Source organism: Cyprinodon variegatus, unplaced genomic scaffold (assembly GCF_000732505.1).
Source record: "Cyprinodon variegatus isolate N-32 unplaced genomic scaffold, C_variegatus-1.0 Scaffold837, whole genome shotgun sequence".
Classification (NCBI taxonomy): domain Eukaryota; kingdom Metazoa; phylum Chordata; class Actinopteri; order Cyprinodontiformes; family Cyprinodontidae; genus Cyprinodon; species Cyprinodon variegatus.
In genome coordinates this window covers 78,782-94,774 of record NW_015151290.1, presented here as the reverse complement: position 1 = coordinate 94,774, position 15,993 = coordinate 78,782, and the positions used below count along the sequence as shown (strand labels likewise).

General features: G+C 42.4%; 1 protein-coding gene across 1 annotated transcript; it reads left to right on the top strand.

Moving 5' to 3' along the window:
• The first annotated feature begins 418 nt into the window (after window positions 1-418).
• rfc1 (replication factor C subunit 1) lies at window positions 419-15,929 on the top strand. The gene is made up of 23 exons (XM_015397082.1): window positions 419-559; window positions 961-1,083; window positions 1,176-1,251; window positions 2,436-2,558; window positions 2,641-2,936; window positions 3,032-3,106; window positions 6,447-6,524; window positions 6,614-6,940; window positions 7,044-7,157; window positions 7,236-7,415; window positions 8,574-8,678; window positions 10,225-10,642; window positions 10,730-10,845; window positions 10,932-11,046; window positions 12,372-12,460; window positions 12,594-12,731; window positions 12,935-13,030; window positions 13,110-13,363; window positions 13,458-13,575; window positions 14,261-14,406; window positions 14,484-14,697; window positions 14,777-14,956; window positions 15,026-15,929. Exons 1-23 carry the CDS (start codon window positions 557-559, stop codon window positions 15,119-15,121), a joined length of 3,480 nt encoding a protein of 1,159 aa, XP_015252568.1. The 5' UTR covers window positions 419-556; the 3' UTR covers window positions 15,122-15,929.
• The last annotated feature ends 64 nt before the right edge of the window (window positions 15,930-15,993 follow it).

The window sequence follows — 15,993 nt, the reverse complement described above, 5'->3', positions numbered from 1 at the left end:
TGCAGAACAAAGTGATGGTAGTTAAAGGGTCTTTGTTTCTGCAGGGATGGTGTCAGAAATGCAAAAACAGGATTAAGAGCACAACAAATACTGGTACACAACTTCCTGTTCAGACTAAAGAACTGAAGGGAGAATGATTCACATTAATAAAGAGAAGTTTATATAACACATTTCAGTGGCAAGACCATTCAAAGGGCTGTACATGAGGAATAGAAAAGAACAAAAAGTGACAATTTGATCTTTTTTTTTAAAGAAAAAAACATTTAGGGTATTTTAACAGATTAATAGTCAGCGAATAAGACGCCACCCCGAAGTATTATCTCTTTTTTTAGGGATTATTTTTGGTTAAATATAAAATTTTAATGTCCAGTTTATTTGTTTCTGATTTATGAAATAACTCAGGCCCGTTTGATGACGTCTGACGCAAACCGGCCAATCCGCTCCCGTTACGTCATCTCCTAGCGACCGCGGCAGCGCTTCGCGCCAAGCAGCTGAAAGATTTTCTGACTTTTCTGCTACAAACCTGCGAGCAAAGTGCGAGAGAAGCGGGTGCATCATGGTAGGTAACAGTCTGAGCTTCTAACCGCTCCGGACAGGAGCTGCAGAAACACCCAGAGGTTCAATAAAGCGGAAATAATACCGACTGGTTAGAGCTGCACCCAGCTTTAGCTGCTGCTAAACCACACCAGCTAGAAAACTTATGATGCTGCACTAGAAATGAGCATTAAAATATAATTTTAAATTTTTTTTTCCTGTTTTTTGGTTTAAAAAAATGATCGATTTGCAGGTTCTTATTCCGAATGAGTGAAAGCTTCTGAGCTCTAATGAAACCTCCAGACTTCTGTGTGTTTTATCTGCATCACTGATGTGTTTCTAAAATGCCTGAGGGATCTGTTGGAGGTTGAAAACGTTACAACTGTTCTATGTTTTAATTTGCATCATTAAATACTTTGTGTTCAGGATATCAGGCGGTTCTTTGGACCAGTGACAGGAAAGCCTGCCCCTAATGGAGAAGTCAAACCAGATGAGAAGAAAAGGAAGAGTTCCTCAGAAGAAAATGTAAAAAAGAAAGAGACCTCTAAGGCAAGAAAATATTATCATCCACAATGTGGAAAAGCTTGTTTTCTTTCTTTTTTTATTGTTCATTACACTCTATCTTTATTCATGTCCTTCAGGTCAAAAGCTCCAAAAATGGGGATCGTCACAAAGGCAGCGACAAGAAAAGAAAGAAACGTCAAGTCATAGAATCAGGTATGGACATTTATTTCTGACAAGAAATCACTGATTTCCAAAGTTGGGGTCCTTGAGACGATGAACTTCCTACTGGTTATGTTCATCCATCATCTGACACGTTTGTCCCGAGGGGTCGCGAGGGGTGCTAGTGCCTATCTCCAGCAGTGAATGGGCGAGAGGAAGTCATGTTTTTGGACTGTGGGAGGAAGCCGGAGTACCCGGAGAGAACCCCCGCCGGGAATCAAACCCAGAACATTCTTGCTGCAAGGCAGCAGTGCTACTCACTGCTCCACTGAATAGCCCCACTACTGGTTATGTATGTAATGTAATGTAAATCCCTGTATTGTCCCACAGTGGGGAAATTCGTTCACCGCATTTAACCCATCCCTGTGGGGAGCAGTGGGCTGCCATTGTGCAGCACCCCTTGAGCAATCAGGAGTTAAGTTAGGGTTTTGCTTAGGGACAAACCGGGTACTTTCAACCTTTCCAGAATATAAGTGCACTGCTCTAACCCACTAGGCCTACACACCCACTTCATAAAAACTATTGATGCCATAGAGCTACACGTTTTTTGTTGCTGTAGATCGGGTCTTCAGCAGGGGTCCACCAAGGTGCTGGATGGGGGTTGCGAAAGTTTTGTTTGATTAGACTTTTTTTTATATTTCCCCCTGCAATTGTTTTCCACTAACGTTAACATTAATTCAACACACTGTAGTAAACAGATAAATGGAGGCAGAAGAAGGCAAACCGGAGCTCCTTCAAACTAGGCACCATTTCATTCACAACGCCTGTCCCCTCTATGAGGAATCAGAATCAAAAATACTTTAATAATCCCAGAGCGAAATTACTTTTGTTACATTACTCCATCTGTTAAAGAGTGACTATAGGACCAGTTTGATATAACACTATTTCATACAATATATATAATTTGGGCGTCCCCGCTCCATCTCGCCATCAGTTTAGAGGTCCTTGGCCTGGAAAACTTTGAAAATTCCCGCTGTAGATCTTGTTTCAAATTAGATTTAGATGCATCAAAAAAAAAATCATTTTTAATAATAATCAAGATTCCAGAAAACATTGTAGGGATTTTTTCTGCATGTCTTCAGAATGATGGAAGGGGAAAAGCCTTTTGACTTATATCATGTACTGAAAATAAGATCAGAAATGATCAACATGTGATCTTTGTTTGTCGCTCTGCTCAGATTCTGAAGCAGAGGAGGAAGAGCCAGTGATGAAGACTAAGAAAGCCTCCAAAGAGAAAGCTGCCACCAGCAGAGCAAAGCCCCCTCCTAAGAAGGACCCTGTTCAGTACGTCTCTGAAACAGGTCAGGCACCCTTTTATAAATCCTTGCAAAATCAAAAGGATTTAGTCTTTAAAGAAAACATCTGTTTCTGTTCAACTTGCAGACTCGGATAATGACAACTTCCAAAGTCTGAAGAAGGCTTCCAAGTCCAAACAGAACTGTACCAATAAAAAGTCAGAAGAAGACAGTCCAAAAATCAAAGAGCGGCAAAAGTCCCCTGCGAAGGTTTCCTCCAGTCAGGGGAAAACGGGGATCAAGAGCCCTAAAGCTCCTACAACCCCTAAGCTAGCTCCTCCTCCTCAACCCAAGCAGACTCCCACCTCTGTACTCGACTACTTCGGCAGCGGACAGATCCACCGCTCTGACAAGAAGCTGGTAGCCAGCGCCAAGCGGAAGGCTGTCAGTTCATCATCCTCATTGATGCTTTTTATACTCCACAGAAGAGAGATGCTCAGGCAGCAGACTGACTTTGTGAACCTTCTGTATTCCTTCAGCCGACCCAAGACTCTGATGACCTGATCAGTGACGAGGAAATGGCCCGGCAGCTGCAGATGGAAGAGGACATGGAGGTAAGAGGGTCATCTGCTGCAGGTTCTTTTCCAAATAAAACTGTTGATTTGTTTTGTTTTCCTATTGTTACTTTTCTGTCATCTAAATGCAGCTCAGAGAAGTTATTTCCTCTTGAGGTTCTTCTGACATAGTTAATTTGTTTCTTAAAGAGCTGCTCTTTGCAGCTGCATGCCTAGGTTGGCTACATGAACCACTTTCTGTGCACCATCGGTGTGAAACAGTTGGAGGCGAAGGATCTGTTCAAAACTGAAAACAGCAGAAATTATTTCTAAAAAACTGAAATTGTCTGACTTGACAATTTCCCAAAGTTTACACACCCCCTTGAGTTTCTCTTTTTTAACACTTTGTTATATTAGAGCTGTGAAGGTAAATGCTTTTTACGTTAAGGAACAACAAAGTATTACATGTTATGTGGAGGGAAGACGGCAAAATAATTACATTTTGTTAATTATTGAAAGTCTGAAAAATGCAGCATATTCAGTCTGTTTGATATGTGAAGGCCTCGGGTTTGTGGGAGAACAACTTGCAATATGGAGACCCTAGGCAGGGTTTATATGGGTCATCAAAAGGCATTAAAAGTAAAGCATACATATATATTAAAGGTATAGTGGAGGATTTTCTTGAATTTTTGAAAAATCCACTTTAAAGAAAAATGCACATGCTTATTAAACACGCGCAGGAGCCCATTTCTCCTTGTGCATGCTCTGTTTAACAGTTGCTGTTTGCCTCTTTCAAAAAGAAGATTTGCAATTTTTCCCACTATGTCAGACTCACCATTGGTAAGTGAAAATGGGGACGAGCACGTAGGACCGCCTTACGTAAACATATCACCAGAACGATTGACAATTAGGAGGAGCACTTATTTTCATGATCCACCCAGGAAAGGAACATCCTCCACTTTACCTTTAAGGACCTCAATGGAATTAAAATACTTATTGGAGAATGGCTTCCGGTTGTTCTTAAAGCCTGATGTTTGGAAAGAGACTTGGAACGCTGAGGCGGCGAAAAAATGCAACTTCCCATAAAAGTGGCTGGAAACTTAGCAATTAAGAGCATGACTGCAGCCTCTTGATTTATTTATTATTAATGTATGTATTTGTCAGGAAAAGTACACATTAATGAACATTTCTGTAAGTGTCAGTGTTTGCTGTAAGGCTAGTCTTCAACTGTTGTCTCTCGGCAAGGTGTATAAAGCCAACAACAATTATAAAAAAAATTATAAAACAAACAAAGAAAATGTAAAAATGTAAAAAAGTGAGACTGGATACTTCCAAAGGCAGGTTATACAGTTCAAATAGAGACATTAGCACAAATCTGTACCTATATTTACTAGGTAAAACCTGACGTTTGCTGAAGCATTAACCAGGAGATCGGTATGGTCTAATGAGCACATGGTAAAGATGGAGAAGAACTTGGCAGTGTTTTAAAGCATTAATAAAAAAAATTGTTTTGTATGATGGATGGTAAAGCTTGGGAGGCTGACATTTGCAGCTTCAGTCAGGATCAGGTACAGGAAGCTCAGAGCAGTGCCAGGTACAGGTTCCCCCTTGAATAAGAAAAGCAGAAGACAGAGCAGAGGTTGAGCTCAAATAACCGATAAAGAAGAAAGAAATGATGGCGGCTGTGTGTGTCACTTCAGAAGGATGCTGATAGACTAGCTCAGCAGGCTGAAAGGAAATTAGGCCCAAAATGGGTTAAAGGACAAATGCAGTGACCTGAGAACTGAGTCAAAACTGAAAAGGGAGCCAACTGAGACACCTGCATTAATCCTCTTTTCTAAATTCATCATTTTTTTCTAGCAGGTGTTTTTGCAGCCTCTGTGTTGCTTAATAATTACAGTCTGGTCCCTTTTCCTTTATATTGCTGTGTCCTCAATTCATCTTCTTAGGGCACCTTAGAATGCATTTAATTTCCACAGTTCGTCTTTACATTTGAATTGTTATAGGTACTTGTTGATGGGATTAAAAAATGTTTTAGTTTGCAATAGAAAGCAAAGACTTTGCAAATGAATTCAGAAACCCTGCAGGAACACAGCGGACGGGTCAGGGAGAAGTTTGAAGCAGGTTTAGATCAGGAAACAAAGGTCAAATGGTCCGGGGTGGCAGAAGCAGGAGTTTACCGTGCAACCGAAAGGTTGTTGGTTCAAGCCCCAGCTCTGGGTTACAGTGTGGTTGTGTCCCTGGGCAAGACACTTCACCCGCATTGGCCTTCTGATGGCTCAGAGAGCCCTCTGTACAGCAGCCTCTCTTCTGTCAGCGAGCCCCAGGGCAGCTGTGGCTATGATGGAACTTGCTTCCATCAGTGTGTGTGAATGATTGAGTGTAGTGTAAAGCCCTTTGGTCAAGTCTTTGGACTTGTAAAAGCTCTATATAAATACAGAGCTTTTACCACTTATGGAACAGTGGCTGGAAGATCACCATAACTCTGTTACCACCTGCAGGCAGGTTATTTAGCCAGAACCTTTACTGCTCGCTTGCAGAACATGTATGGTGGAAAATGTTCGTAGAATGCCTTGAAACAGGGAGGTGGAAGCATCATGCTGTGGGATTATTGCTGTATCAAAGGAAGGGCAGCTGGGAAAGACAGGTGGAGCCCAACACAGCGAGTGATGTATTGGATTCTGAGTTCCACTTCCATTCACAGTGTTTCTAAACTCACAGCCAGAGCTGCTATGATTAAAACATGTTGGTGTGTTGGGATGGTCTAGTCCAGGGGGTCTGCATACTTTCTAATCCAGAGAACCATTTTACCTGGAAGTCATTCAGAGCCTTCCTTTTGTTAAAATCCTGCAATAGGGAAAATTCTGCCATTTTAAACAACACTTTGTTTGCTTTTTTATTTTGTAAATAAAGATATAACATGAAAGTTTAATAAACAGGAAACATTGATTTTTGCTTTTGTTCTATAGGATATGTTATAATAAAAAAAAACAGTTTCTGATTCTTCAATATTATTCTGCAGAGAAACTAGATTCACATTTTCCTTAAAAAACACCAGATAAAGCTTCTAAGAAGAGTATTTGGTAATAAATTATATTAAAACCCATTAGTGGGCTCCTGATCATTTTTAACCATGATTAAGAGCCCGTTCACAGTCTAGACCTAAATCTAACTGGGAAATGTCAAAGCTTGAAGGCGACAAACACAAGGCGTTTTAAAGGAAGATGTCAGTCTCTGCTACAGGAGAGAAATGCTAAAGGAGACGTGCTTAAGGTGGTTCTATAAGCTGTTGTAGAACCTAATGGTCACTACCTATGAAACTCCAGCATCTAAAACCTTTTTATCCACAAATATTCCTGTTGATTTGAAATGATTGTTGTTGTTTTTTTCTCCCACAAAGGTGGAAAAACGAATCCATGAGGATGAGGAGTTTGCCAGAACGTTGGCCATGTTGGACACAGAGCCTCAGGCCAAAAAAGTAACAGTTTGCTGTGATTGATTTTCAAAATGTGTGTTCTCTCTTTGATTAGGGGAATATAAAAATATTTTTCATCTTTCCTTCCAAAGTCTCGCAAAAACTCTGAGGAAAAACCAGCCACGACCCCCAAAAAGAGCAGCCCGATGAAGAGCAGTCGAAGCCCTTCAGGGGACGTGGTTGGTCCGTCGCCCAAGAAGAGCCCTGCTCCGGCCAAATCCAGCTCCAAGCTGGCTATGATGAAGAAACGGGACGAGGAAAAGGATGAAGGAGCGAAAAGTAAAGCGCTAAATTCGCCAATTAAAAATAGAATTTCTCCAAAGAAGGAGCCCAAAGCATCTTCGATTTCAGACGTGAAGTTCACACCTAAAACAGGAACCACACCGACTGCACTTAAAACGTCTCCAAAGAAGCCCGAGGTAAGGGCATACCCATTCCTCCAGGAAAACGCTCCGCTTAACTAATTTAATACATCATAAGAGTACATCACTGAGCCACTTTAAAGTTCTGTTTCTCACCCAGAGCACAAGTACGAGTCCTGAAGATGCAGAGAAGAAGAAGATGCACTCTTTAGCTTTCAGGAATTTCCTCAACAGGGACGGACCACGAGCTCTGGGATCCAAGGAAATCCCACAGGTAAGGTGGAACGTCACCAGTGGGACGAGGAACCCAGCGATTCCACTGAACCGGCCTCAAGTTTTCTTTCCTTTGCAGGGAGCGGAGAACTGTTTGGAGGGCTGCGTGTTTGTGCTGACAGGAGTCCTCGAGTCGATGGAGAGAGACGACGCCAAAACTCTCATCGAGCGCTATGGAGGCAAAGTGACGGGCAACGTCAGCAAGAAGACCACCTACCTGGTGCAGGGCAGAGACAGCGGGGTGTCAAAGCTTGAAAAGGTGAGCCACCCGTCCCTCTGAGTAGATGATGAGGGTTCATAAGGGTTTTAATTATTATATTCCTCGATGAAACAGAGGAAGACGTTTTAGTTTAGAGTATTTTATCATGTCAGTCATTTGCAGGTTTACTGGCTGCCACTTCTTCATCTACACAGATGGATGTAGGATAAATGGGAAAGGGTTTGGAAAGCATTAAGCCTCAATCCCACAATCAGACTGATACAGGATAAACGATGGCAGCCTGACTGGCAGGATTCAATGGTTTATAAAGAAAATGTCTGTGAAATCATGTTTCCCTCATGAAAAGGGTTCTTTTCTCATAGATCTTCCTAATTCCTATCCCATCCAACACTCATCTGTCTCAGTTGAACCACATGTTTTCTAATCTTTTCGGTTTTAAAAGTGGCTAAAAGAAAGACGTCAGTGTTTTGCACCATTTTAATACCTGGAAAAATCAAATAACAGGTATGAAGGTCTAATTGTCAAATAAAACCTCAATACTCTCACCAGAAATGTTTATTTTATATTTTAGGTCTTGTTAAATGCGGCTGGGTAACAATCATAAATTTAATCGATTTTGAATCGATTCCTTTACATTTTTGCAAAATCGATGTCTAGGGAATGAGATCAATTTTTATAGTGACGCGCCTGACGTTCACATTCAAATGAGCAGGAAAGATGCACTCAAGATGACTTCAAGCCAGACAGCTGCAAATCTAGCCAATAGGTTGACTGAAGACATTAACAAATGGGTGCTGACCAGCAAACACCCTGTAGTTGTTACAGAAAACGCTGCAAATATGGTGCAGAGGAGATAATGCAGCTCATGCATGTCTGCTGTGTCCCCACTGTGTCAGCCTCTCAAGTGACGCTTCACTTTTTTACTTTTTACAAACAACTTTGCACTTTGAGACAGTTTTGTTCACTTTTCAAGCTTAAACTGTCTGATTTACAAGTTTGCACTTTGTGTTAATATGAGAGGAAAAAAATTAAATACCTGAGTATTTTGAAACACAGTTGAACCACTTTATTATTGTAAGAACAGATTGAATCTAAATTAATCGAATTAGAACTGTATGAATCAAAATCGAATCGATTCAGGACTTTGGCTAAAATCCCCAGCCCTAGTGTTAAACCTGTGTTTGTTCTCCTTTTCAGGCTGAGAGTTTAGGTACCAAGATCCTGGATGAGGACGGTTTGTTGGAGCTGATCCGAACCAAACCAGGAAAGAAGTCAAAGTATGAGATTGCTGCAGAAGCAGAGGTCAGAGTACTTCTATACTGTGAAAAACTAGGGTTGTAACAGGATTTGTGTTGAACGGAACTGTAAACTAACTGTGGTTGGCAACAGCCTGTACCGAATTGTTGGACACAGGATTTGGTTATTTATTTGTTTATTGGTTCATAAAGTATTAGCATGCCACCGGACAAAATGTAACGATACCCTGATGAATCTCTGTGCAGCACGCTGACCATCCTGTTTCTAACAACATAGCACATTAGCTTGTTGAGCATCGTCAGAGTCCTGTTTCACAAATCCACCCTCGCCTGGACCCGTTAGGATGGTTACCAAACCGCGTGCATCTTCCATTCAAATCCCAACCCGAGTCGTTAACACATGAAGGCAGGCTGCTGCCCGTCCTCTCCTCCGTTTGATCTTCTGTCTAGTTTTCCTTTATATTTATGTTTTTTCATAGTTTTAATTTACAAAAACAACACAGAAAAATACAAGGTTTACTTTAAGCTGGAACGCGCTTAATATTGCTTAATATTACAAATAAATAAATAGCTAAATAAATCACCTATAACATTACCTGTCAGCTGAATGTTATTTATTTAGGGATTTGTTTATCCCGGAAATCTGACCAAAAGAATAAACTGCTGTGATTTTTGTGATGGGGAGTAAAATGAGACTCGGTTGGCGTCACTTTAGATGTAAAAGCCTGTTTTGTTTTTTTCTTCAATTTTGTCGTTGAAAAGTGTAAAAAAAAAAAAAAATATGTATATATATATATTTTATGCCAAAAATACAAAATAAGCAGTTGTGATGTTAAATATTAGTGAGTTTGTTGATAAACCACAAGGCGGTAAATATTCATGTATGTTTTTTTTTCCCCATTAGCTACTGTACTAAAGAAAGAGTCATATAAAATACATAAATGTTTTTAGCAGGTGATTTTATTCCAGTATAGCAGATAAACCAGTATAAAATTAACCTAAAGAACATTAACCAGGAAGTTCTTTATGTGTCCAAAGATTTAAAGCAGAACTTAAGAAATTTCAGTTTTGGTCAACTTTGGCTCCACCTAGTGGACAAAAGCTGCATTTTTTTGTTTGAGGGAAGACAGCATTTCCCATGAGCAGCAGCGCATAAGTAACCTGACAACAGCCAGATGCATGTCTCACTCCGCCTAGCTCCGCTCACATACTCACATATGTGAGTGGAGCTGGGCGGAGCGAGACATGCATCTGGCTGTTGTCAGGTTAGCGCATAAGGTGCTTATTGCGAATGAAAGCGAGACAGACCTCTGGGCTGTGTCAGAGGCGTCTTTCAGCTGCTTTTAAGTCAAAGGCGATGAAAATATTTTATGAAGGTTTAAAGTATTTATTGTTGGTTTAAACGTTCCTGTTTGACCAAAGCACCATCACAGTAAGGTGTTATTCTGACCGCAGGATTTGTTAAAGCCAAGTCTACAGATATCAGTTTTAGGCAGAAAGCCTTTAATCTACTCTGAATGGATCCTCTGGTTCTGGGCTGTTTTCTGATTAATTTTTTTTTTTTTATGTTTTGGATATATTGCTTCCTTTAGAGCAAAGCTTCAAAAACTGGATCAACTTCAAGTCAAAGCTCAAAGAGCACCCCCAAAGCTCAGAAGACCTCTCCTTCCAAGGGTAACTCCACTTCGCCTCAGACCCCGAGCCCGTCGAAGACCGGCCAGGCGCTGAGCCGAGGATCCAAAAGCAGTGGTAGCAGCACCCCATCAGGGAGAGGCTCCGGACAAACGGCCCGCAGGGAACTGGGCCTTCCCTCTTCCTCCTCATCTTCAGCTCCAGGACCCCCATCACCCAAGGGGGAGGCTGCCACTCTTCTGTGGGTGGACAAGTATCGTCCACGTTCTCTGAAGGCTGTGATCGGCCAGCAGGGGGACCAGAGCTGCGCCAACAAGCTGCTACGCTGGCTGCAGAACTGGCACAAGCACCACAGCGGAGGCACGGGCAAACCAGCAGGTAGCAGAAAAGTCATCTGACCTCATATAATGGAGGCTGAACTGTTTGAAATCTGCCGGTTCTGAATGTTCTCTCCGTCTCCTTTAGCGCCAAGGTACGGTAAGTTTGGAGGAGGGAAAGATGACGGTTCAGGATACAAAGCTGCTCTGCTCTCTGGCCCACCAGGGGTGGGGAAAACCACCACAGCGGCTCTGGTCTGTGAGGTCAGTCTGAGAACACGCCGACTTCCTCTGAGCAGACTGCGGTTGAGTTATCCGTGGGCTCATTAAATATGCGTTTGCTGTTGAAGGAGCTGGGCTTCAGCTACGTGGAGATGAACGCCAGCTGCACCCGCAGCAAAAACAGCCTGAAGGAAGTCGTAGCCGAGTCGCTGAACAACACCAGCATCGAGAACTTTTACAAAGGTCAGTTTCTGGATCCAGTTTGGGTCCAAAAAGGCTCAGATTGATCAGTTAGGATTCAAGCACTAGGAACAGTTACTTTCCCCTTTTAACTGGGGCTGAACAGTTCTGCTAAAATGTTCCTATACTCAATGATATTTTCACACATAGACTGCTGCATCACAACCTCCCCACTCACCGGAGACACAATTTTAAAACCAATAGCAATATTATGATCAAAAGCCCCTGTCATTCCATTAGTGTAATATTTTGGAAAAATATCATATGCTGGATTTTGAAAATTTTATTCATTTAAAAAGTAGTTGTTGAATTTTTAAAGTTCTGAATGGATTAGCCCCGCCTCCACTTTCTACCTACATTAGACCTGTTAGACGTATTTGCACCAGAGCCTCTTCCAGAGGAGACCTAGAGATCCCCCACAGAAGAACAACCTTTGGACAAACCGTTCATCAGTCAGAGGGGGTCACTTCTAAAAACAGCCTCCCAACAAACATCAGGGAATCTCCCACTTATTGCACATTTAAAAAGCACCTTAAACAGTTTCTTAAAAGCTCCCAGTCATGCACTCACTAATTTCAATGTTGTAATATCATTGTCTGAACGTGTGTCTGTGTGTTTTGACTGATATTGTATTATGAGATCTGGTGTTGTTTTGTCTTCCTACCTCAGGACGACAGATGGAAATTAGCAACTATGCTATAATCTGGCTTATTTACAATCTGTACAGAAAGAACAAAATATTGTTCATTAATGTGCTCTGTCCTGATTAAATAAATAAAGGAGTCCAGAACCAAAAGCTTTGTTACAGATCCCTCCTAACCAGCATTTAACCTTCTTCAATCAGCAAAAACAGTCCAGCTGCATTAAATCCAGGTCAGACTGACATAAGAACACCTTCAACTTCTTTACAAAATGGTTTCATTGAGACAATAAATGTTCTTGATAAAATGGCAAATAATGAACCATAACAGGTTTGCAGCCAGAATATTACGAAAGAAGGAAATTGATCAGTTTTTAATAAAAGCCTGAGAACAAAAGCTGACAGGACGACGTTCCTCGGACCTCCATAAGCAAAAGGAGTGCATTAGTGGAAAAAAAATATCCAAATCCTCCTGAAATTTAAATTTTAGAAGCAGAAAATTTCAATAAATTGATTAAAAATGGTTTATCAACCAATCATACCCGCTTTGAGACAAACTGTGAATCCGCTCTTCATGTTAGGTATCTAATCGTCTTCCTCAGTAAATCTCAAACCTGATTTCTGTTTGTAAATTATGAAAATAAAAATGTTGATCCCTTACGATGAGCCGCTGCTCTCGGCCCCACAGGGACGTCTCAGACGGTGAGCAGTAAGCACGTCCTGATCATGGATGAGGTGGATGGTATGGCTGGGAACGAGGACCGCGGAGGAATCCAGGTAAAGTAGCCCATTCTTCTCCCAGTCTGATTGGCTGGTGATGTTTTAGGAAATTTTAATTCATCAGTCATTTCCAGGTCTATTCAATGACGGCCAACGTTTGCGTCTGACCGGGCGGTTGTGTCTCTTTCAGGAAATGATCGGTCTGATCAAAAACTCCAAGATTCCCATCATCTGCATGTGTAACGACCGGAACCACCCTAAGATCAGATCCTTGGCCAACTACTGCTTCGACCTGCGCTTCCAGAGGCCGCGGCTGGAGCAGATCAAGGTTAGAGTCCTCTCCACTTTTATGTTCTTAAAAGAAACACAAACAGATGCTCCATTTAAAAAAAAAAAAAGGCTACCACAAGACCTAAATTTGAGAGAAAAAAAAACTTTGTTTATAATTTCTTGCTGTTATAAGAAGCATAAAACTATAACACTGTTTCTCTAACCTTTTTCGTTTTATTTTTTTCTTTTAATTTGTTCCAGGGAGCCATGATGTCAATTGCTTTTAAGGAGGGAATCAAGATCCCCCCTCCTGCTCTCAATGAGATCATCTTAGCCTCCAACCAGGACGTGCGGCAGGTAGAGCGGTTGAAGCTTCTGGTCTTCATGTGAGGTTGAGGTCGTTGTCTTTGTGTCCTCACGCTGCCGATGTCTGCAGGTGATTCACAACCTGAGCATGTGGTCGGCCAAAGACAAGGTGATGACGTACGACCAGTGCAAGTCTGACGCAGCCAGCGCCCGCAAAGACATGAAGCTGGGGCCGTTTGACGTCTGCAGGAAGGTGTTCGCCGCAGGCGAAGAGACGGCGCACATGAGCCTCATCGACAAGTCGGACCTCTTTTTCCACGACTATTCGCTGGCGCCGCTGTTTGTTCAGGAGAACTACCTGCACGTGCGCCCAGCAGCGGCTCGGTGAGGGAGCCATCCACCTGCTCCGCGGTGCAGATCAGCAGAGACCCCCGTCCAGCAGTCCTGCTAATGTTCCTGTTTTCTTCTCTCCTCACAGCGGTGATGCCAAGTCCCACCTGGTGCTGCTCAGTAAGACTGCAGACTCTATCGCTGACGGCGACCTGGTGGACAGACGGATCAGATCAGGACAATACTGGTCCCTGCTCCCCACTCAGGTAACATCTACACTGGGATAAACCGTGAATCCTTTACTGTAGCGAACTTTAAGCTGCTCTGTCATAGTTAGATTTTAAAATCTCAATCAGAGCAAAGGCTTGATGATGAAATCTGACGTTTATCTCTACAATAAGACGAATGTGGTGTTTAAATTATAATTACTCACACTTTGAATGATTAATATGGAGCTAATCAACAAGAAAAAAAAACAATTCAAATATCAGTTATTAAAAAAAATGTTTTCCACTATAAAAACATGATTGCACCTGTTATTTTAAGAAGGGCTCCTAATGGAGCTGACATGAGTGCTGGAAGCACCATCAGCTGATTTAATGGCATCTAAATCCAGATGAACGGGCATCTAAAGGAAAACTCACACATAATAAGGATTCATAATACCTGGTGGTGTTTCCTAGTGTCTGTACTGATGGTGGTGATGGGATGTTTAACTGAAACAGGGAAGCCATTACAGTGTTTTTTTACTGTCCTGATTTTTACAGATTTTCATACTGTAGAGTCTCTTTAAATATTTTAGAACTGATTATAAATCATTGATCATTTTTTTGTCTCCCAAGGAGACGGTAGATGTTTGAAAAGACATCATCCAGTCTAACCAGAAGCATTGTTGTCTCATGGACCCTAATGTAACCTAATCAAATGATCAGAGTGTGATTACGTTTACAGGCCATCTTTGCCAGCGTGCTGCCAGGCGAGCTGATGAGAGGCTACATGTCTCAGTTCCCAGTGTTCCCCAGCTGGCTCGGCAAGAACTCCTCTACCAACAAACATTCCCGCATCGTTCAAGAGCTCACCTCACACATGAGCTTAAAGTAAGCCGCCTTGTTAGACCATCTTTCTCTCTGGAGCTCAGCCTATATGGGGTGTTTAAAGCTCACTGCTCCTGCAGGACCCTGAGCAGCAGGCAGGCTGTGAACCTGGACTACCTGTATTACCTGCGCCAGGCGCTGCTGCATCCGCTCCAGAGGCAGGGAGCAGAGGGCGCCGCTCAGGCCGTGCAGCTCCTGGACGACTACCAGCTCCTTAAGGAGGACGTGGACAGCCTGATGGAGATCAGTGTCTGGGGCGGGCAGCCTGATCCTTACAGCAAACTAGACTCCAAGGTGAGCTGGGGTCCAGTTTCATCATGTCTGTTATTACACCTACTCCCAGCCTGACCCTTTTTTTCCCTGCTCCTTCTAGGTGAAGGCAGCTTTCACACGGGCGTACAACAAAGAGGTCCACCTGGCGCCGTACTCCCTGCAAGTCGTGAAGAAAGGCCGCAGAGGTGGAGGAGACCTGGAGTTAGGAGGGGAGGAAGGCCCAGAGGATCAGGAGTCTGAGGACGAGGCAGAGGGCCTGAAAACTGATGCTATGATCAAAGTGAGTACATTCAGAGCTAAAGGAAAGCATCTGCTCATGTTTTTATTCACTGGTTTGGTTTCTCTGCAGCAAAAGAAGACCAAACCAAGTAAAGAGTCAACTAAGGCGAAGAAGGAAGAGTCTGGGAAGGGGAAAGGCAAGGGGAAAGGAAAAGCTAAGAAATGAGGAGACAGACTCCATCTCTGCACTTCAGTAATCCGATAGCAGGCGCCAGAAGATCAGGAAACTCATCATCGTTTTACTCCCACCAGAGTGACTGCTGCTTTTTTAACCTCCACTCTATATACTGAACAGATGATGCACCTAATCTGCCGGTTGTCCCATTATCATGTCTGCAGGTTTGATTCTCATCCAGATTAGCCTTCGTTCGTTCTGCTTTCGGTTCTACTCCAACTATTGCAGATGTAAATAGAAGAAAACTTATCATTCTGCTGCCACTGCAACTCAGAAATGTCTAAATGTTTTTCTTGTAAATTGCAATTTTCTAATAGAGGAATATGTTGCTCATACATGTTGGGTGTTTTGTTTTTTAGACACGAAGAAAGAAACAAAGTCCAGGTCTGATAAATGGCTTTAAGGGTTAAAATCAGATGGAAAGATCTCACTGTTGTACAGACTGAGGCGACTTTAAGCAATTTTCTGGTTGTAGATTTAATATTAAACATGTTCTGGGGGAATCTCACCCCTTAGTCAAACAGTCCGTCATCCATGCTTCCTGTGTTCTGTCTAAAATAGAAGCTTTTCTGGTTGGTGTGGTAGTTCCTCGCCTCCGTCTTCCATAAGGTTCCATAGCAAACGCCTTATAAGGCTGTGATTTCCTGTCGGGAAGCCTAACCTCCTCCCCTGCTCCTAGTGAACAGCCAATCAGCGATCAGCATGCAAATGAGCCTGCAAGCAGCCAGAGCTTCATTTCACTGAGAGGAAAAGCTGAATCCATAAACTTTGATGAAGCAGAAATGCTTCACTATCATAATTTATGTTGTAGAACACCTTATAAATAGTTAACTATTAAAAGAAAGGGCAAATTTTGCATTATT